The 22,959-nt window shown below is 38.8% G+C and overlaps 1 protein-coding gene across 2 annotated transcripts in view; it reads left to right on the top strand.

Annotated features, from left to right (window-relative positions):
- The first annotated feature begins 28 nt into the window (after positions 1 to 28).
- CDC73 (cell division cycle 73) overlaps positions 29 to 22,959 on the top strand; it is a 118,095-nt gene continuing 95,164 nt past the window's right edge. Inside the window, exons 1-7 of one of the 2 annotated variants that reach the window (XM_057417181.1) lie at positions 29 to 307; positions 5,832 to 5,937; positions 6,817 to 6,886; positions 7,821 to 7,883; positions 7,970 to 8,022; positions 8,723 to 8,811; positions 10,626 to 10,842. In XM_057417181.1, coding sequence (XP_057273164.1) covers positions 177 to 307; positions 5,832 to 5,937; positions 6,817 to 6,886; positions 7,821 to 7,883; positions 7,970 to 8,022; positions 8,723 to 8,811; positions 10,626 to 10,842 — 729 coding nt within the window. In that variant the 5' untranslated portion in view covers positions 29 to 176. The remainder of the gene's footprint in view (positions 308 to 5,831; positions 5,938 to 6,816; positions 6,887 to 7,820; positions 7,884 to 7,969; positions 8,023 to 8,722; positions 8,812 to 10,625; positions 10,843 to 22,959) is intronic. The other variant, XM_057417180.1, reaches the window with a different exon arrangement.

Below are 22,959 nucleotides of genomic sequence, written 5' to 3'. Positions count from 1 at the left end.
CTGAGGGCGGGGTCGCGTCCCTCCATGGCAACCGGTTCGGCGTCGCCCCCTGGAGGCGGCGGAGGTAGTGGTGTTACTCAGGCGTTTACGGTAGGCAGCCTGGGTCCTGTCGGAGGGGTCTTTGCGCGGCTGGTAGAGGTGCCGGAGCGGCAGCGGCCGGTGGCTGCGGAGCGAAAATGGCGGACGTGCTGAGCGTGCTGCGGCAGTACAACACGCAGAAGAAAGAAATTGTGGTGAAGGGGGACGAGGTGATTTTCGGCGAGTTCTCCTGGCCCAAGAATGTCAAGACCAACTATGTCATCTGGGGGTGAGCGGCGGGGCCATGGCGGGCGGCTGCTCGCGCGGGGAATAAACGGGCGGGGGGAGGAGGAAGAAGTTGCCCTGAAGTTGTGGGGGAGCGCCCGGGGAGCGGGGAGGTGGATCCTGCCTCCTGTTGTCTCCCGCCGCTTTGTAGGGAGCTGGGTGGGCGGGGGGTCTGGTTGCCACCTCTGGTAGGGCCCCTCGGGAGCTCTCCGGAGCCGTGCGCTTCCGCTCCGCCTGGGCGCGGTGTCCCGGTGGGGTGTCCAGCGGCCTACTTCACTGGTGCCTTGCGCGTCGCGTAGGGCGATACCCTTCGCCTGTGCTGTTGGCAGCGCGGTAGGTCAGGGAGGTATCGCTGGTCCCTTCGGGAAGGTTCCCAGAACCCCGCCCGGTGCCCCTGCCCCGCGCCGGAAGAGCAGCGGGTCCGTGGTGCGGCATTGCCTTGGCTCTCGGCCTTTGCGTGCCACCTGGGGAGACTGGAGGGTCGCAGCGGGGCTAGGTCTTGCGGGCTCATGCGACGAGATGGAAGGAAGTAGCTTCTCCAAGGTTTTTTTATCTGTATGCAAAATAGAGGTTATGTACTTACTGTTTTAGTTTATCTGGGGTATTTTTCATTTTCTGGAGCTTTACTCTGCTGTAGGAAAGTCAGTGAGGTCCAAATCGAGTCTCCCTCTGTGGTCCCCTGCCAGCCTTGTTGTTGTTGCACCTGTGGAGGTGCACTGCTCCTCAGTTGCTCCGAGCTGCGGCTTCTTCCTGCACTGGACCTAATGCAAGCTGGTCTTATCATAATAAACAAGTAGAGACAGCATTTTTGTTGGTTAAATGCTTATATTAGGTTAAATGCTTATTTTTAGAAAACTTCTAGAAAAGGAGACTTTGTACCTGTTGAATTTTCTGGTATGGTACGTATTGCTTGCAATGCAAGAGAGCTTTTAATTCTCCTTTCTTCTGAATTTCTTCTGAATTCTTCTGAATTGAAAACAAGCAGCTGTTTTTAATGTCCTAATAGAAGGATTCAATGAATCTCTTTTAAGCCCAAGAGAAAAAAAAAATACTTATTGTTAAGTGTCAGGTAGTGAATGTTTGAGGTACTGATCAGTGTCCCATCAAGCCTGATGGACAATCAGAAGAATCTGCAGATTTCACAAACAAAACCCCACCCTTCTACTTCGATCTATAATCAGGGATTGTTTTGTTTAGTTTTCATAGCTATGATAAGAATTTAAGTATTGATCCGGTATCCCAACTTTTAGCTTGAGGAAAAAAACCTTTTTGTCCGAGTTAACTTATGGACAGATTTATTATAAGACTGATTTTACATTGCACTGTGCTTAAAACTAGGAATGTGCTATTTTATTACTTAGTTCAAGCTTTCAGAAACTCATTTTGGATTTATTTGCTTTTTCTGGTTGAGGGGTGAATACCAATAGCTAGACTGAAGAAGAAAAACATTTGGATAAGCAGTTAAGTTTTCAAATTCTTGAAAAGTCTTCTGGTTTTTGCTGAGCAACTGTATAGACAATTGTGATGGTTTCCTTGCTGCAAGTTGATTTTTCCAAAGCAGTAGTAAGTAATGGTTAACCAGAGAGACAAATTTCATTGCTCTTTTGTAGGGAAAGAGAAACAGGTACACCAGCCTAACTCTACTGCTGCAAAACAACAGCTGTAACCTCATAATATCTATGTCCTCAGCCTTTCCAGCAGATGTGTTGTAGGATTTGGACGTTTTTTGTTGTTTGGCTTGTGTGAAGTAAGTTAGTTAGCTACTCGGTTTAGACCAGTAGTGTCTGAACTTCTGGTAGTATCAGACCACTATCAATTTGCAGTGTTTCTTGTGAATTACCATGGAATTATTTGTGTCTAATTACATTGAAGACACTGCAAAAATGAGACCAGTTATGCAAGCCATACTCAGTAGCTTTAACACCACAGTTTAGAGGCTGTTAATTTATGTAATTTCCAGACTTATGCAGGGATTTATGAGGAACACTTCCAAAAACTTTTATATTCAGATCACTTGACAGGATCCAAACTGCGCTTGCACTGAGAAAGCTTAGTGGCTTAGTCTTTCATGAAGCAAATCTTGATTTCGCTTCTAGGTGTCAACAGTGTGGTTGCTGTAATTGCATCTCAGCTGCCAGTCTGGAGAGATTAATGCAAGTCCAAATGCCATGGTGGCATTCTGTCCCTGCTAGAATTAGTAGTCCCACTAGACATTTAAGACTGTGGCTCCTTAAGCAGCTAAGCTGGCAGAAGTCAGCAGCACTGCCTTCTTTCTGTGGTAGCACAAGTGTCAACCAAGCAGTGAATTGATCTGAGAAACAGAGCCAAGTTCAAAGTAACCCAGAGGGGAAGGGAAAAAAAAAAAAGGCAGAAATTAAATTTAATCCAGGTTAGTCTCCAGATAATAATTGTATAAATGCTCTTGGTGGCACATGAAGGCTAGACAGTCTATGATTAGATGTTTTGTGTGTTTTGATCTAATGGTCCTTGAAGACTATATCGTCTGTTTCAAAACTAAAGGAAGCAATCGGTCTAACAGAGAAACTTTGCTTTGTTTACCCGTTAGGTTTGTACAGCTGAGTTTTAAACCAGTGAGCAGCTGGTCATGGGTATACTAATTTACGTGATACTCTGCATGCCTAGTCTTGTATTTTTAAAGTTTACTGTCTCGTCCGTGAAAGAAAGCAGGCCTCTAGTACCTCTATAAAAATTCGTGCTTTGAAACATGAAAGAGGAAATAAAGCAGTTAGAAATGAACGGACTTCTGACACCCACAGGTTGAGGGGGAATGAATGAGCAGAAAACAGATTTGTGGTGTTAAAAACAAGCAGGTGAAACTCCTTCTTGCATTATGTAAACATTTTCTCCATTTTTTAAGCTGGAGTTTTGTTTGTTTAAGAGATGCAATTCTTAATAACTATTAAAGCAAAATTGTAACTACTGACTTCTTAGGGTCTGAATCTTAAGATTTTTTTTTTTTTTTTTTTTTTTTTTTGTCTTAAGTAAATAAGGCCATTACTGAATATAGGAAATAAGAGAATTAATTTCTTTGGCTACTTGAGACGTTTGTGAATTGAACAAAGCAATTGAACCTCTGGGCCAGGTTGCTTTTAGTTCTTTTTTGTTGAGAGGGTTCTTTATATCGGAAAATCTGAAAGGAGCTCAAATTTATGCTGAAATGTCAGCTTAGACTTAGATTTTCTCCTTGCATACAGCTGCTTGTCCAGCTGATGCTTTCCCTTTATTGTGCAATATCTTGTCCTCCTAATAAAGCATCCTCTTAGAACTGTAATGAGCATGGGGATTTCTTGTGTGTGTGTCTTAAGTGATGAAGTATCAGATGTGCCCTGCTGAGCTTTGGCAATGCCTATAGCTTTGTAATACTGTATTTTCAAATTAATAGATAATTGTTTAGTACTTATTTTCTGTTATGCCGTTTATTGCTAAATATTGCTAAAGCTTGAACAGATGACCAGCTGGACTTTTTATATAACGTTCAATGGATATGGCACACTTCAAAGAAATAATGAGTTATTCTGAAGTGTGACATTCTAAAATATTGGGTTTAAAATGAAGTGACAACTGTATCACATGACATAGGCTTCACTTCAGAGCCAAGTGTACGTGGACTAAACGTATGGTTTTACCAGTGCTCAGAGTATGTTTAGATATCACCTCATCAAAGATAGCAGTGAAACATAAAGATACTCAAACAGTTCCTTGCTGAGGAATCCAGTTCTGTTGGCTGTAATTGTGAGGACAACTTTTGGCTTCTTAGCGGTTGAGATACTATGTCTCTTCCCATTGCTCTTCAGCAAAAAACCATACATGCACACCCTACCCCTTGCAGCAAGTTTTGGAAGTTCTTGTAAGAAAGGAACAGTGATGGAGAGATACCTTACTCTAGCATTCTCCTTATATTTGGAATCACTTCTTACTGCATGTTATTCGTTTTGTTTTTCTCAGGCATCATTATGAAAGTAGAGTTTTCAGTCTTATGCCGGTAATAAGTTCTGAACAGGTTATTGTACATTTCCATTCTAGATAATTTCAGAAAAGTAATTGGAAGGAAAGCAGTAGTGGCGTTATATCCACAATATGGGGATGAGAGACTTGCACTTCTGTTGCATTTGGTATATGTTTGTGTAACTCTTTCAGATGCAAGGAAGTTATGTTTGAGTTTTTCTAATTTCCTCTTCCTTTTGCCTGTGAGGTTGACATTTCTGTGTTGCATGTTTTGATGCTGCTGGTGGGCTATGAGTAAAGCTACTGTACTTGGATGGAAACACTCTTTCTTACACTTTTAATGAAAGTGTTTCTTCCTGAAATCTCTGGTTTGGTAGAATTTCAGTGCCAGTCTTAAATTGTACAGTTGTGTCCTGTTTTTCTGGTGGATTGACTTCCTCAGGCTTTGGGGTGAGCTGTCTGCTCTGGCTAGTTGGAGATGGATGCTGGGCCGCACAGAGGAACCCCTGTCCTGCTCGGAGCTGGGATCTGACAGATCTCCAGTCTGGGCAGTGGAATTGCTGGGCCCACTGGGGGCTGTGAATATGATGGAATATTTTAACTGATCAGAGAGTTAAAATATTTAGGGAGCAGGCTTTTTTCTGAAATGGGGACAAGCATTGCTTCTGCTACGACATCTTGTAATAATAGCATAAAGTGGTGAGTGTGTATGTGAGGGGGGAATTGCATTTGACACACATGCAGCCAAGCTGAAACTACAGTTTTGTTTAGCCTTGTTTTGTGGGAATTTTTTTGGTTGGTTTTGTTCTGCTTTTCAAATTGCTGCACAGAACTGATTCCTCCTTAGATTTAAAAGGCATCTTTCAAACAAGCTGTTTTGAAACTGAGATTGAACTTGATGTTATGTTGCTCTGAAGTTACCTGACTTCATTATGGGAGTTTGTTGTGATTTTGTAGTCTGTTTCGCTTTTGGTGGTCTTGTGTGCAATTAGTTTCTGTCTACTCCTTGTTTCGACCTTCTGGCACCATTTCAAACCTTTTGTTCTCTACACTTCATGGAGCTTCATTATATTCAGAGTTCTTCATTGTGTTTTCTCTAGTGGTGAAAATTCTGTCCCATTATACCTGAAAAGCATGTAATACGATTTTTTATTTGATTATTTTTTCCATTTGCAGTTCAGTTACGTTCCTCTACCTGTCCCAAATAAGGTAGATAGTTCCTTTGATAATCAGAATAAGTATGTTTGAGATGTGGGAGCATGTGTTCTTACACTTTCTGAAGTCTTGCTTCATGTATATTTTATAACCCATCCAGCTCTTACTTTGGATTATTTTGGACAGTTTTTATAATTCATTCAGTAACAAGGCTGCCAGAACATATATCTTTTGCTCTTAATTAACACAATTGATGGTTCACTAGTTTGGCAGTAGCCTGGTAATAATCTTACTGCTTGCTTTTTGAACTTTCATCTGAAAAGAATTGAAAACTTTGCTACAAAAGTTGTGTAAGAGAGAGATGGAGAGGTTAAATGTTTTAAAATCTTTGTTTCATGATTTTACAGGACTGGGAAAGAGGGACAACCCAGGGAATACTACACTTTGGATTCTATCTTGTTCCTGCTTAATAATGTGCACCTTTCGCATCCTGTTTATGTCCGCCGTGCTGCGGTAAGTAAATCAGAGTAGCATTTAAGTGTATGAATTTGGCTAGAGAAAGGGAAAAATATATGCAACAAAGTGATCAAGTCACAATACTTGTAGAATATTTTTCTTGATAATACATTCCCTAACAGATTATCCCTTCAATCCACCAGGTTGAATTTAAAACAAGAGTCCATCACACAAGTATTAACAGTAATGAGAGCATTTGCCTTCGTGTTCTATGGTCCCAGCTGTCTCTAGCACTAATTATTTCTAAAGTACTTTTGTCAATCTGCACTCTGTTGTGCAATCCCAATTTAGATGATCCTTTAGTGCCCAAGACTGCAAGGATCTACAAAACGGAGAAAAGTTCAGTAGAATAGCATTGGAGTGGACCTGGAAGTATGCAATCTAATTCAAGAAATTATTGAATAAACTCTACAAATAATGATAGGGCGACTGAGAAAGTCCGTTTGATTTCCAGTTGATTTCTATGAGCCCATTTTTCATCTTCCCCTGTATCACATGGTTACCTGATACAGCAGTGCTGCGTGTTATGCGTACTCAGAAAGACAAAATTGAAATACATGATTTATGTGTACCAGCATTGACTCCTGGCAAAGAAGTGTGTGTGTGTGAAAAGTTAGTTCTTAATCTTACTTGCAGATTTGAAGTGAAGGAGGAAAAAGGCTATCCTTTTGGTTTTATAGCGGACAACATGTTTCATATTGTGTAGTGGAACATCCTCTAGGAAATAATTGTATTTTTAAGCTTGATCTTTTTGGGAGGCAGGACAGATATTCCTGTCTCTGTGAGCATGAGTAATTTTCACTAAAAGTGAAAAAATATCAGCAAGAGGCTTTCTGAGGGAGTAACAGTTTAATGTCAAGTCTGCTATCTTTTCAGACTGAAAACATTCCTGTGGTAAGAAGACCCGATAGGAAAGACCTGCTTGCATACCTAAATGGTGAAACATGTGAGTGATACTTTCGTTTAACTTATACACATGGTGTGTGCTACTGCTTCCGATTTATGACACAAGGAAGCATAGGATGGGAAGGATGGTTAACGATGATCAGTTAGCAGGTTAGCTGAATATGTTCAAGTTTGTCAAATGAAATTAGGATTTCTTTTATGTCCAGAACATTGTTAAAAAATAATTATTTTTATGGTGCTTAGAAAGGAGCCACATTACTACATCCTTTGGTAGATAGCTATGTGTTATAATGCTTACTGTTTGTATTTTTTCTGTCTCTAGACTGGGAAAATTTTGGTAGTGCATTGATCATGATGCAGTAAGGGTGTGGGATAAAATGATCAGTACAGTGAAATATATCAAGTCACTGCTTTGTCAGTGTGGCAGATTTGTCTACTATTCTATCATCTTTTTTGTTAACAGGAGTCAGAAGAGAGGTTTCTGTGATGAGAGAAAGATAAATATGGCTTTAAGTTGCTCTGTTTTGCAGGTGGTCTTACAATTTCAGGTATAGTGGAATGTGAGATTATTTCTGTAATATAAGCAGTGAACCATTTTTTATATAAATATATTTTAAAGAGACTAACGTCGTCTTTATTCCCAAAACCGGACAAACTAGTAGATCTTGATCCCAGGTTATAAAGTAATTACCTTTGTGACTTTGCTTTCTTTTATGTGGTATATACAGCTCAGAATCACTGACTGATTCATGTTGGAAGGGACCACAGTAGGTCATCTGGCTCAACCCCCTTTTCAAAGGAAGGCCAACTTTCTAACTTCATATTCATTCAGGTTCTGAATATCTCCAGTGCCAGTGTTTGACCACCTTTGCTACCTAATATGTAGTTAGAATTTTCTTGTCGCAATTTATCTTCTTCCTTTTATACTGAAATACTTTTGCAAATCGTAAATGAAATGTTCTGTTTGATTACAGCAACCTCATCAAGCATAGACAGAAGTGCTCCGCTTGAAATTGGTCTACAACGCTCCACTCAAGGTACAGTTTAACTAAAAAATAACTTTGATGGTTATTTTATGAGTCTACTACAATCTCGTGTTCTTAATGTCCTCTTTTTCTTTTAGTTAAAAGAGCAGCAGATGAAATACTAGCTGAAGCAAAGAAACCAAGAATAGAGGTAATGAGAATAACTATCATTGCTGCACATTGTGGGTGGTGATAAGTAACAGTATCTGTTTTTTGTAGCAGTTCAGTTGGGCTACCTGTCCTCTGTATGCACACAGGACTTCTGTTAGTGTGAACATGAACTGGAAAGAGGTTGAAATTAAGCCTCTGATTGAAACTTGGAATTTTAGTTGCTAGATGTATGTTGTAGTATGAAAGGGGAAAGCTTGACCACGTATGTGTAAGTACCTGTTGTTGTAACCTGTCTAAGAGTTATGGGATGGGAATGAAAGTGCTCTTTAATAACTTACTACAGTTATTTGCCATCCATGAGTTGGCATTTTAACTAAATGCCAGTCTTACCTCTAGTGATGGATTCTTGTTTTACCTGCTGAGGTCTTTCATATTAAGCAGTATATGAAACTGTCCCTGTGATTACTCTTGTGTGAAGCTGTGTCTTGGGTAAATAATTTAACACTGTATTTTCACAAGTGCCTCTTGAATATAAGTAATATGTCCAGTTATCGGACAGACTGTATTTCTTAGCTCTGATTTTAAAGCCTAGCTTGCTGTTTTCTGAGTAATTGTTTTTAAACTATGCTCATCCAGGTGTCTCCTCTGAGCTACTATAAATCTGGCTGTATCTATATTCAGAGTGCTTATTTTTTTCTGAGGAGAATGCACAAAAAATTAAACATTACTGTTACTGCTAGGATGAAGAGTGTGTACGCCTTGACAAGGAGCGGTTGGCAGCTCGATTGGAAGGACATAAAGAAGGTATCGTGCAAACGGAGCAGATCAGGTAGGAATAATTTTTCTTACGGATAATGCTTAATTAAAGGACTGATAACACTTCTTGTGCTGTTCAAGGCTACAGTTTTACTCCTGTCCAGCAGTTCTCAGCAGTAGTTTTCCTCCCTTAGGTGCTATCATTAGTAATGTCCTGAGGAGGCAGAACTTCTTGCCTATTCAGACTCTTGTTTAGTGGAAGTTCAGGTGTTATGGTGTGAAATTTGGTTTGTCTTCAGAAGAGAGTAGACAGTTGTCTGTCATTTCTGCATTCTTCTGCCACAGTGTTTGTCAAAGCAGTCAGATGTAACATGCAGAACTGCAAGTGGAAGCTGATTATCTCTCTTTTAAAGAAAAATATCCTGTATTGAGGAATGTCTTGTATGCAAAAGATGGTAAACATTGTAAGGGTAACACAAGCCTCTGACTCCCTACAGAGGTGATCTTCATGCCTCTAGTAGGCTAGCAGAGGGTAGTGTACTGTCATTGCCATAAATTGTAATAAGTATTCAAGTGCTTGAAAACTTGCCTATCCCCTTTCCACTTTAGTTGTAGCCATCCAGAATTTTGCGAAGCATGACAACTAGTTTTGAGTCTTATACCGTATCTTCCCAAAACCAAGCAGGGAGGGAATTCTTTCATGAACTTGTTGATGCTAAGGATCTTGGCTTAATAGGATACCAGACTCTTAGTAGTTTGTTTTCAAATATTTGAGTTCAGGAGTCTTAAGGTAAAGGTAGCTGCTTAATTTATTTAGGGTGTCAGCTCACATAACGTGAAATGGAAATTATGTGTGAGTGTGAACTGATGTACTGTTTTGTCCGTATTGGATTTTGCAGGTAAGTAGTTTGACTTGATGGATCAACTATGTTCTTGAGAAATGTATGATTTTTAAAATTTTTTTTCAACACTGAATGTAAAAGACTGCCCTTAAAAACAAAAAGAAAACAAAAAGAGAAAAAAAAAGAGAAAAAAAAAGGAAAAAAGGCAAAGTAGCCTTACAGGCAGCAGAGCTTGAAATCTGTGCTTGTCGCTGTTGCTACTTTTAACAGCAACACAAAAAAAGTTCCCTTTCCAATAGCTTAGTTGTAAAAGGAGAACACAACCAGGATTGTATTAATTTTTCAGTGTAATCTCAGAAAAAAAAAATCGCATAGAAGCGAACTGGTTCTGTGCAGTCAGGATTGTGTAGTTCAGTCGTTTTATTTTTTTTCCTTCAGCTCAGTGTTTGGTAAGCAGATTCTGTGTTTACAATTAAAAGCAAATGGGTAAAAATGTTGCGCTCTTGGACTGAATTGAGCTACCTCAAACACAGATTAGTGTTGGCAAAGTTACTACCATCTGTTGTTTGTTTAGCCTACATGCTCTGAAAAGGTACCATGACTCCCAAGTGGTGAAGTCCATGTAATAGCACCTCAGCTGAAATTTTGGTTAATGTTTTGAAAGCCTTGGCATAGCCAGGAATTTATTGACTGGACACAAAATTGTAATCCACTAAAAATAAGGGGGAGCTGAAATTCAGATGATGTAAATAGTAGTGCTAGTCCTGATGTTTGACATTTGCAGTCTTCTGCTTGTTAATAGTTAGAGGTTTTGGATGGTTTTAATGCTAAAACTAAGATGGCGTATTTTGTCTGAAGTTTTATTCTCATGCCCAAACCAGCAATGCCAAGCTCATGTAACCTTCAAATATATGTAAGGTGTCTGTTCTGTAATTTATAGCATAGCCGCAAACTTTATGCAGAATGAAGTTACTCATTCACAATTCATTCATTCAGAATTGTTTGTACAGTTTTTCAGTCTCTCCTTTTATTTTTGCTCATTTAGGTCCTTGTCTGAAGCCATGTCAGTGGAAAAAATTGCTGCTATCAAAGCAAAAATCATGGCGAAGAAAAGATCTACTATCAAAACTGATCTGGATGATGACATAACTGCTCTTAAACAGAGAAGTTTTGTTGATGCTGAAGTGGATGTAACCAGAGATATTGTCAGCAGGGAGAGAGTATGGAGGACAAGAACTACAATCTTGCAAAGCACAGGCAAGGTAATGCTCTGGATACCAAGCTGGTTTTATGATCCAAGTGACAAATCACATTTTCTCTTTCCTGTATCTCTAGCTTGGTAACTGTAGGTGACTGGGGAGATTATGCTTACTGTTTGTCCTGGGTTCAGCTGTAACAGTTGTTTTTCTCCTTCTTAGTAGCCAGTGCAGTGCTGTGGTTTTGGCTTTAGTCTTAGAACAATGCTGATAGCACTCTGATGTTTTTAGTTGTTGCTAACAAATGCTTATCCCGATCAAGGACTTTCAGTCTCTCATGCTCTGCCAGTGAGGGGGGGCACAAGAAGCTGGGAAGAAGCAGAGACAGGACTCCTGACCCAAACTAGCCAAAGGACTATTCCATACCACAGCAAGGCCCAGATCACTGCTTGGGGTGGGCTGGGTATGGTCAGCAGGTGGTGAGCAGTTGCATTGTGCATCACTTGTGTTTACTGTTGGGTTTTGTGGTTTTTTTTGTTTGGTTTTTTTTTCCCTTTTTAGTTCTCTCCCGTTGCTATTTCCCTTATCATTATTATTGGTGGTAGCAGTAGTGGTTTTGTGTTATGTTACAAGGCTGTTCTTATCTCAGCCCGTGGGAGATACATTCTTTCAATTCACTGTCCATCGGGTTGAGAGCCTGGGGAGGAAAAAGAGGGGGGAGTGAGGGAGTAGCTGCATGGTTCTGAGTTACTGGCTGGGCTCTAAAGCATGACAGTGTTCTATATAAAGGTAGGCTTTTGTAAAGGTGGGCTGTTGACAGAAGAGTTTGTTCTTACCTCATTACAGTAAGCCTAAAATGTATCTCAAAAAAATTGCTTTAGACATTTAAAAGACATTAAGTAATTGGTTACTTTTTGAGCAAAGCTGGCACCAGCCCTACAGTTAGAAAGGCTGTATGAAAGTGTCCAAGGGTTTGAAACGGAAGTGGGGAGTTACTGACTGAAGTAGCAACATACGTACCTTTTAAATCCAAAGGTTGCTAAGCCATGGAAAACACCAGAGAAGCAGGGAGAGAAAAAACTTAAAATGAACAAAAAGAGGGAGTGTTACCATGAAGAGACTTTTCAGTGTATTTTTGCCCCTTCATGCTCCTTTAATCCATGTCTTTAGCCACACTTCATTATGTGCTATCCAGAACATGGTTGCAAACACACCTGACAGCTTGTTTTCTTTGGACAGTTCGGATGTTTTTATTGCAGTGATACTTGGCACTTAGATTTCTCATGTCAATTTCGAAAAGATTGCAGATGTCTGATTTCCTGAGGTTGTTGTCAAATTGTATCCTTTTGCCTTCACTTAAGTACTGTCACAGGAAAATAATGTCTAGAAGTGAATGAGGTCCCAGTTCTCATTTGTCTCAGTTTTAACAGTACTCATTTTTGCAACCTGGTCTCGCAGCATTAGTGGTAGAATAATTTCATTTATGTTTTATGGGGTAATTACTAGGTATGCGGTGCGTATACCCTGCTGCATGCAGAGTGGGTGTTGCTTCTTTGAGTCTGAGATATGTAGCAAACTGAGTGCTGAACTGTTGATAAAAGCTTTTAATGTTTTAATCACTGGAAATGTTTGTACTGTAGGAATCTGGATAGCTTTTCCTTCAGCAGTTCATTCATGGCATTCATAACTTTACATGTCTTCAAAGGGGAACTTGCAAAGATACTAGGGGAAGAGTTGAATGTTTTATTGTAGTATCCGTGCAGGAATGGTAAGATGAGTTAATAGTTTTAAGCAGAAAATAACATGGGGAGGAAGACAAGAAATTAGATCAATTTTGGCCTTGGACTGCAGTATGCATTTACCTCGACAACATGATGAATGTGATGGGCAGAATAGCAAGTCTTTATTTCTGTTTGTGCAGCATTGCAGGGGCTATCTTGATAGCATGGACAGAAATCATCCAATGGTAACGTTTACGGTTTTGTACAATTAACAGTGAGAGTAAGTAGATGGGGAAACATCACTTGTTACTCAGGGTGTGATTTATCCCAGAACAGCTCAGGGTTTTTTGTTTGTTTGTAGGTTGGCTGGGAGGGTTTTTTTGTTTAGTGTGTATGTGGTAGTGTGACAGTGTTTTTTTTTTGTTTGTGTTCTGTTTGCTTGTCGTTTTTTGTTTTTATTGTTGTTTTTTTGACTTTTTGAAGTACTTCTCAAAAGTTATGAAACCAGGATACTTTCTCTCAGGCAGATCATTCCTTATGTTCATTTAGAGAATTCTGATCAGGGAAGCAAGATACCCCTTGAGAAATGCTGATTTCAGTTTTTGGTTATGGTACTGGAATTGCTAATGTGCCTGATAATTCTTTTTAAATTTTCACTCTCTGGTTGGTGCAGATTTATCTGCAGTCTCTTGAATCCTCCTAGAATATTTAAAAACAAAATCGACTTCAACTGTAGTTGCATACCATGTAGTGTCAGACTTTTTTAAATGTCTGAATTCCTTTAGAATTTCTGCGTGCATGGTAGCAAAGAGTGAGCATCACAAAGTATCAGGAGTTGCCTCAGTTTGAGACAGCTCCTCAAAATCTCTTCTCCACAGAGGAAAAACTTCTGTGTGTGAGCTTTCCCAGTGTTCTCTGTAGTAAACAAGATAGTTTAAGGTGCAAAAGGAAAACAGTAGGAAGATCAGGCCACAGCAAAAAGAAAATAATCTATTGTCCTTATCAAGTTCTTGTCAGGTTTCCTCTGTCTTTGAGCAAGATACTCCTCAAAATTCTATGTAGGTGGCAATAATAATAACTATATTTATGGAGTATTTTCTGGTTTTCCTTTTGGACCCATTTTCTGATTCCAGAGCTTGACTTTTAGTTCAGAAAGCATTTTTTTGCATTATAGAACTGCTCCGGCTTTTTTTAATTTTTTTCTTTTTTTTTTTTTCCTTAGGTCTCGAGTGATGTAGTGTTCTTTCTTAGTATCTTTAAAAGTTTTCATGATGGTGGCAGTCTGCCCTTTTAGATGCTGCTTTTAATTATCTTGGATAGCATCTTCATTGTTATGTAGCTCCCCTTGCTGAAATTAGTGGTGAATTTTTTTTTTTTCCTGGCTGTAGGGCTGGGTTTTGTTTGTTTGTGTTTGTTTTGTTTTTTATTGTTTTGTTTTTTTTTTTCCATTTACAAGAATGTTGAATTTAAGTGCGTTGATACTCCTATTATAGAATGTTCTCCAGCAGCTACCTCTTTAGAATAGGTACAATGGACTAAATCGGGAGATGCTTTTCCTTTTGTGACTGCTGAGGCCAGTTGCTCCCAGAAGCAGTTACTTACTATAGCTAAAGAGTTAACCGCTGAATCGCTTCCCTTGTTAACACTTAATCCAACCTGCAAAGTTACTGGATCTTTCATAACTGCTGGTTTCTTCTTTGGAAGTCTTTGTAATGTTGCCTTCATATTGGCAATATAGCCCTAATGCTCTGATGATTTGGGACAGGTTATCAGGTTACTATAAAAGTGATTGTCATTCATAGGTTATTTGACTCAAAGGTTTCTATAATACACCTGTACAACTCCGTCTTAACCCTGTTTTGATCAGATGCTGCGTTGATCCCTTGCTGTCTTTTTACTGATTTTTGTGAGGTTCCTATTGTTTGTAAAACTAGACATTTCAGCTCACCTGCCTACTTCTGGTTTTAAGATTTTTAGAACTTGCATTTGTCTGCTTGCTTATATTTGAGTTTTGTTTAGACCTTTTTGAGGTATTTTTCCATGGTTTTCTGCCTGATTATTATGCAGTTCTAATTGGAAATTAGAACTGCATAATATTGCAAATACTGTTTAGTTTAATTGGTAGTGGATGAGTCATCCTGCACTGTCTGTTTTAAATATCTGTTGGCCTTCCTCAAGTCTGTAGTGCGGTCTTCAAGATTTTATGAATAATGTGACATTTTTATGTAATCACTTCTCAGAGACAATTTGGATCTATTGAGTCTTAAGGTGGTTTTGGTTTTTTTTTTTTCCCCTCTCATAGTAGCTTAATTTTAGAAATACTTGAGGGGATATATTGCTTAAAGCAATTTAATTTAAGGTTTGGCTAAAGAGGTACAGCGTAACACTGCAGTCGTGGGGAGTCAACTGACAGTCTAACCAACTGAAAAGTTAGTGAGATTTTTAAAAGCAATAATAAATACTTGATGCTAGATCTGCCTCTTAATACTTTGATCATTCTTTTAACAGCCACAGTTGCTTTGAGTTATAAAAGATTAGTCTCTTCTGTTTGTCTTCATTCTTCATGCAGTGCAGTTTTCGACATCTTTGCAAACAGACATAAAAATCAGGGTAAGGGAATTTCTAGGTTAAGATCCAATACAGATGGATGTGCTGGGGCAAAGAAGCAGTACAGGTGTGGAGAATATTTACCATCAGAAGTGTTTCAAGGGTTAAGTTTTGAATTACTGCTTTGGAGAGCTTTCAGTTGCTGTTGCTTACATGTTTTCAAATAAATGTCTGGCTGTTTTTTTAAATAAACCATTTAACAACTAGGAAAAAGAATTAAAACTGAAATTGATTACTTTTGTGTCCTTCCTGAATAGTCCTTTGATCTTTATAATCACTTGTAGCAGGCTTCAGCCATTTTTTTTTCTGGAGGGAAAACCATCCTCATTCCATCTTAACTGTAAATGTGTTTGTGACACTTGAATGCTTCCCATAGGAACAAATTAAGCATGAATTTCAGCATTCACAGGTGTGTTTGGAGGGTTTATTTTTGTCCGTGACTTGCAATGTACTTAATTTTTTGCAATTTTTTTGTTAATCTCCCAGATTGCTTAGAGATATTTCTTAGATAAGCAGCATGGTAACTGAGTGGGCTGGGTTGAGCATGCTCTGCTCGTACGTAGAGAAATCTTAAAACCGGAATCTTGGAAATACACTAATAGTGGCCTTCTGGAAGCATAGCTTTTTGAAATGAGCCAGTGTTCTTATAAGAATAGTGAGCTCTGGACATTTTTGCTGTTTGTTTTTTATTTTGTTTTGTTTTTACGTCTTCCATCCTTTTCTTTGTAAAGTGTGGTGTGTTGACCTTGTCGGAATTCCAGGTGCCCAATGAGCTGTTCTATCACTCCCCTCATCAGCAGGACAGGGTGTGGAGAAAATAAGATGGAAAAAAACCTGTGGGTCAAGATAAAGGCAACTTAATAAAGGGACAAGCAAAGGACACACACACAGAAGCAAAGGAAAATAAATTATTTATTCTCTACTTCTCATCATCAGGCGATGTCCAGCTACTTCCCCAGAAGCAGGGCTTCAGTACATGTAGCAGTTGCTTTAGAGGACAAATGTCATTAACAGATTACCCCCCTCCCTTCACCTCCTCTCTTTTAGCTTTTATTGCTGAGCAGACATCGTATGGTACGCAATGTGCCTTTTGTCGATTAGGGTTCAGCTGTCCTGGCTGTGTCCCCTCTCATGATCTTGCCCAGCCCCAGCCTACTGGTGGGGGGAATGTTGGAGAGACAGCCTTGATGCTGCATGAGCACTGTGCAGTAGTGGCCGAAGTGCTAGTTTGTTATCAATGACTTGCCAGCTACCAATACAAAGCATAGCAGAAGGAGGGCTTCTGTGGGTAAAAGGAACTCCATCTCAGCCAGACCCGATACCCAGGGATATGTTATAAATTATTGCTGAAACTTTGAAGTTTGGGTAGTGCTCTTGTTTCGCATTTTCTCTCAGTTGTGAGTATATTAGAATTACCTCTAAGCCTATGTACAGGAGAGAAAATACAATCCATCCTATCGATCATAGTAAAAGTTTTTAAAATTATACCACATAACCTTTCTAAATCACTTTGACTATGATTGGAACAATGGCTATACATGCTTCATGTATGTGAGTCCAGACGCAGATGCACATTTGTATGTGTGTGCAGCAGCTGAGTGGGACTTGTCCAGCTGCTAGCTTTGTGGATTTCTCAGTGTCTTTTCACAGATAGGTATATCCCTTCTTTACTGTTTTCCTGGAGCCTTCTGTAAGTCTTCTGAAGACTTGGTAAGGCACTAGGAGTCTGTAGTGACCTGTACAGTGTCTTAACTTTAGCATGTGCCTGGATATATTTCAGGGAAAAGCAGTGAAGCAGAGCCATGAAAGTTGGACATCAGAAATCTGAAGTTAATGTAAACATTTTTCTAATGGAATTAGCTGTGTATAAAACCAGTGATCAAATGTGGGCCCCTTATGCAGACATCCACTAATAATGGAGAAACTATTTAGATCATTAAAACTTGGTATGGGATTAGAGTTACGTGGAACTTGGTCCTTCCAGTTTCATAACCTTTGAATTTATGAATTTTGCCAATATAAAGTTGTTTCTTTATGTGCATATTGCTAAGTCTAGGCTGAAATGTTGAAGCAGAGGACTCATTACTTGCTTTTCTTCACTTCTGCAGACTGACCATTTTGATTCTCTCACAGTCTGGTTAGTTAATTGCTTACCTGTTCAATATTTACCAAAGACTTAAAAGAATATTCTGAATTATAGTTTCTTTAAATATATATACAAATTGCCTTCTTCCCAATAGAGAAGTAATCCTGAATCACATTGAATGTTTTTTCGGCCTTAGTTGTGATAATTTTATATTCTCTTTTCTCCTGTGAAAGACTTACACTAGGCTATTCAACGCGTATTTCTCTTAAGCTTTGTTTTGAAAGCACAGAATTTTTTTTTTTTTTTGTATAACAAGCAGTTGCTTTAAATGTTTTTTTTTGTTGTGTGGTTAGTTTTTGGACTTTTTTTCATGTGCATAACTTTTAGATTTGCTGCCTTTAGTTGTTGCAGTCCTGTTCTAATGCCCTAGTTATCTATACTTTTCTTTGTATAGAAAAGTCATCGATCCTTCATGTATTATATATGCATAAAAAAGACATTAATGCAGGCAGGAATGGACTCAGCTCAAACTTAATTTTGTAGCTCATGACTGTGAGTTGTATGTATTAAATTCCATAATCTTGATTGCATTTCCTCACTGCCTCACCCCCAGCTTCTGGGTATTTTTGTGGGCATGGTAGTGAGAAGTCCAGAACTGAGTAAGATGATTGGAGTTTGTAGCTGACCTAGCTAGAGGGATTAGTGCTTTCTTTGTATGAGGTAAACCTTGGGTCTACCCCACAAACCACAGATTTATCTAATAAAGTATCTTGCTCTGAACTATTTCAGAACGCTATTCTTTTGTGGTTTTCTTTTTTCCTATACATAGGTATTAAATAGCAGGACTTACCAATTTCTGCAAATGAATCTTATCCTTGTGGTGATCAATATTTTTAGGTTTTTATCACCAGGAAAATATTACCACTGCAGTTAGTATTTGCACACTTTATTTTACTTTTCATTAAATGCATTTTATTTGTAGGCTTGATCCTCTTAATAGTAACTAACATATTTGAAGTAAATGCTGTAAGAAATTTTTTTTTTTCAGTTATTTTGAGTTCTGATATTTTTGTTCTGATCTCTTCTGAGCTTTCTTAGTAGTGAAGTCACCTATGAGGGGATTAATACTACAGTGACAATAATTATAAAGGTAAATTCTTTTATATGATGTTTAACTCTAAAATATTTAAAATGACTTTCTAGACAGACTAATGTAGTATTTTGATCACTTCTGGTAGCTAGAATATCCAGGAGTAAAAATTTGGATATTCTTGAAGAAATTATTTTATTGTAAAAGCAACTTTACGTATGGGCTCTAGGTGGCAGAATTAGCCCATGATCCTGAAATTCATAGTGATGGTGAATTTAATAGGGAAACTGAAAAGCCGAAGGTGTGCCAGGTTTATAGCAACTAGTATCCTCATTAATATTTTGAAACAGAACAAGCATGTGGTTTTAGCATGGCAGTGCACAAGTGTAATGTCATGGTATAGCTTAAGTTCCCAGCTTCACTTTATCTTACATTAGCTTTCTTAGTAAAACTGGGAAGACTGTTCTATTTCTGCTAAGTACTAGTACAAGTGTTTTGCATACAGCATTCAAAGGAAAGATTAGCCAGATTATAAAAATTGTATTTCTGTTGAGCAATAGTGAATCTTGTTTTGTAAACAGGTACCTTGAATTTGTCAGAAGAATTTGTAGAATAAAGCATGCTTCCTGAAAGCAAATTTAGATTGACTATAAAGAAATTTCACCATTTTTAAGCACTACTTCTATAACTATTAAAAAAGAATAAAAATCCATATGCTGCCTTCATAAGAGAAATAAATTAGGTTATGTATGTGAGGGATTTTCAAGCAGATTTTAAGCTATGCTGTATCTCAAAATATTACAGTGTTTCTCATACTTCTGAATTAGCCTTTGTGCTGTTTCAAACTAAATGTTTCACTTGTCTTTCATAAAATACTCCTGCTATAAAAGTATGGTGAAGATAGTATGGAACGAGTGAGGAGTAGGATAGGACTTCTTATTGGCAGCACAGTCCACAGATACAGTGGGCTAATATCTATGCTTCCAATTCAGTGCAGTAGAAGTACTACTATAGTAGTACTTGAATGAACTTTTTGATTGGAATATATAAAAAAATGTTATTTGATTCCCAGAGTAACTTTTTGTGAAAGAGTTAGGGTCTGATTCCCCACTTCTTCCCTCTAACAGTTAATAACAAATTCGGTTTTATGAATAGTTTTTGATAAATTTCCTGATCTTTAAAAGAAATTAGGTCATGTACTCTGTTTCTGTTGGTTAGCTATATAAATTACGGTACTGGGTCGGAGCAGTCCCAGGCACAGATACAGGTTGGGCAGAGAAGAGATTCAGAGCAGCACTGCGGAGAAGGGCTTGGGGATGCTGGTCAATGAGAAAATGAACATGAGCTGGCAGTGTGCTCTTGCAGCCCACAAAGCCAACCGTATCCTGGGCCGCATCAAAAGGAGCGTGACCAGCAGGTTGAAGGAGCTGATCCTGCCCCCTTACTCTGCTCTCGTGAGACCTCACCTGGAGTATTGTGTGCAGTTCTGGTGTCCTCAACATAAAAAGGACATGGAACTGTTGGAACAAGTCCAGAGGAGGGCCATGAGGATGATGGGAGGACTGGAGCACCCTCCCATATGAAGATAAGCTGAGAAAGTTGGGGCTGTTCAGCCTGAAGAAGAGAAGGCTGCCTGGAGACCTCACAGCAGCCTTCCAGTATCTGAAGGGGGCCTATAGGGATGCTGAGGAGGGACTCTTCATTAGGGACTGTAGTGACAGGACAAGGGGTAACGGGCTAAAACTTAAACAGGGAAGTTTTGATTGGATATGAGGAGGAAATTCTTTCCTATTAGGGTGCTGTGAGGCACTGGAATGGGTTGTCCAGGGAGGTTGTGAATGCTTCATCCCTGGTGATGTTCAAGGCCAGACTGGACAAAGCCTTGGGTGAGTGAGGTGGTTTAGTGTGAGGTGTCCCTGCCCATGGCAGGGGGGTTGGAACTAGATGATCTTAAGGTCCTTTCCAGCCCTAACTATTCTATGATTCTACTTGTTACAAGTCTCTTAAATTACTGTTGTCCTGGGAGAACAACGATGATAAACCTATTTATTTAGGAGATCCTTTTTAAAGGTGTCTGTTGGTAGTGTGCTTGTTTTATAACTTACTGTAGTAAGGTATGTACAGGTCAAAATCGCATGGAGAATAGTTTGAGGTACCGTGAGCTCTCGGCAAACATGCCTGTCAGTGCCATTGGGCATCTTGTGCGTTTTAGGTGTTACTCAAATGAAAGCAAGTAAGGAAAATGGGAGAGGTGCATGTGTATGCAATGCAAAAAGGAGGATTGAGTTCATCACAACTATATAATTGAAGAGCATGTGTTTAGCTGTGGCCTTTATTTGAAGGGTTCTTGTATAAGGAGAGGAAAGATGCTGGGTCAGAAATTATGGAAATTTTTATGGTTTTAAGAAGCACAGTGTAGAGAATACCAGCAGGTTGCATAGCTGTTCTACTAATGTATTTGCATGCTTGCAGTTGCTCATGACAGTCCCAGAATATCAGTCTTTCGTATGTTAAAACTTTGATTCTCAGGACAGCTTAGCACACAATATGAAAATACAGTGCTTTAGGATTATCTTTTAAATTAGAAGAGCAAGGAGAGAAGATCGACTTCACTGTTTGTGAACAGTTCACAAGTTGAAGATGCAATTCTGAGGCAAAGGAAAGTGATGCCTTAAATAAGGCTTCCAGATTTAAATGTGTGCTTTAAATGTGCAAAATATTTTTAGATAAGCAGTTCATCAGTTTATGTTCTGTATTAACAATTTCTTAATTTCTGCTGTACTTTTAGGACATCATCTGAATACTGTTTACATTTTTCATGTCATGCAGTACCTAAGAATTGCTGAAAATGTGTGACACGAATACTGCATTTCTGGTACTGCTTCATGCCTTTCAGTCTTGTCAGTGGCTGCAAAGGACGTGGGAGTATGCCTGAGCATATCAAGCACATGTGTAAAGAGGTGCAGTAGGGACTGGATTCTTCCTTCTCCAGCCCCACTAGAAGTCTGGACAGTGATTATTAGATTTCACAAATCTTGATCGTTCTGAGATGCATGTCAATAAGTTGATTTCTTGTTTGACAGCTCAGATAGGAGTTTGAGTTTATACAGTTGTCCCTGGGCTTTTCTCTCTGTAGTGAAATACCAGAATGTAACATTCGATTGAAAATTGCTTACAACTTAGCTATGGGAAAGGTTTGAAGCCCTATAAGCCTTTCTGTGTAGCAGTGAATATGCTTCTACTTTAGTATGTTAGATTTACAATTTTATTTTTGTTCAGATGATTGCGATGAAGTATGCTCCCCCCCCCCCCGGAATTGTTTTCTATGAAGTTGAAATTGGTATTTCCCTTTGATGATTACTGTTATAAAAAAGAAGTATTTTTATTACAGAAGGAGTCTTGGTAATCATGTAACTTGATCGAGTCTTCCCCAGCAGAGCAGGCTGATCTTACATATTACTTCTCCTTAAACAGCCTGGTGTTAAATTAACACCAGTGATAGTAACTTGACTTGATGTTTGTTAGTTGCTGTGAAAAGGGATAGAGCATCTGTGCCAGTAATTTTTGAGGATTTACATACAATCACAATATGACTATGTGACTCTATTTCTGTAAGATGATTGACTACATTTATCTGACTATAGCTGCTGTTACTGATTGTCTTTTGACTACCGTTGTTCTCCCTTCCAATTTACATCTAATGCGCGAGTCTTCATTTTGGAAGCATGAGTGAGGATGGGCAGAATAATGTATTACAGTAAGACTTTATTTAAGATAATACCAAAACCCTGATTTAGTCGATCCTGAAATATTTTGCCCCCTAAGTGATGATGAATTATGAGATGTAGACACAGTTGGAATCAGCAAAGAGCTTTCGATGGGAGTACCAGTGCTCAAGGCAGGTAACAACAATAATTGGTGGAACTGGTCTTTTACATAATAAGGATATTCTTAAACATGTTTTTTAAAGCATGTTCCGGTTTTTTTTAAGACTTAGTGCAGAGAAACTTGTTTTATTTTCTTCGTTTTTTCTTCCTTTTCCTCTCTTTTTCTGTGCTTTCCCCAGATAATTTTTTGGTAATAAAATGTTGCATTTAATACTAAGTTTAACTAAATGTAGGGCAGAAGCTAGGGGATATTCGTATTCTGATCTCTGAAGGGATGAACAATGGAAACTAGAGGTCTTGCAACTCTGCAGGGCTTTGCAAATCAGTTGGTGCCTGCAGAGGACTTCCTGCTCCATCATTTTTCTGTCATAGTAATGTAATCCCACATCCCCAACCAAGCCCATGAACAGCAAGATAATGACATTGGTTTGAGTGCTTGTTAAAACACTGCTGTGTTTTCCCCTTAGAAACATGCAGTAGTTGTGGCCTTGGGGAACCTGCATTTTCATGCTATGGAAAAAGACATGAGCAAGAACACTCTGTAATTCCATGCTTATTAGCAACTTGTTTTCAGATAGGAGAAAATCCTGTCAGTGTGGGTGGTTTGGTTGGTTGGTTTTTGTTTATTTGTTTTGTTTGGGGTTTTTTACCTGAAAGAATTTTAAATTTTGTCCAGGTTATTTCAGGCTATTAAAACCCGAGATACTAAAATGCCTTGAAAAAAAAAAATCATTTGAAATTTAAGCTCACTTTAAGAGTATGTTAACGATAGGTTTTGTGAATGAAATATGG

This window comes from Pezoporus wallicus, unplaced genomic scaffold (assembly GCF_028554395.1).
Source record: "Pezoporus wallicus isolate ANWC-B61680 ecotype Strahan unplaced genomic scaffold, APGP_CSIRO_Pwel_v1 contig_360, whole genome shotgun sequence".
Lineage (NCBI taxonomy): Eukaryota > Metazoa > Chordata > Aves > Psittaciformes > Psittacidae > Pezoporus > Pezoporus wallicus.
The sequence above is the reverse complement of the archived record's forward strand: the minus strand, read 5'-3'. Positions and strand labels throughout refer to the sequence as shown.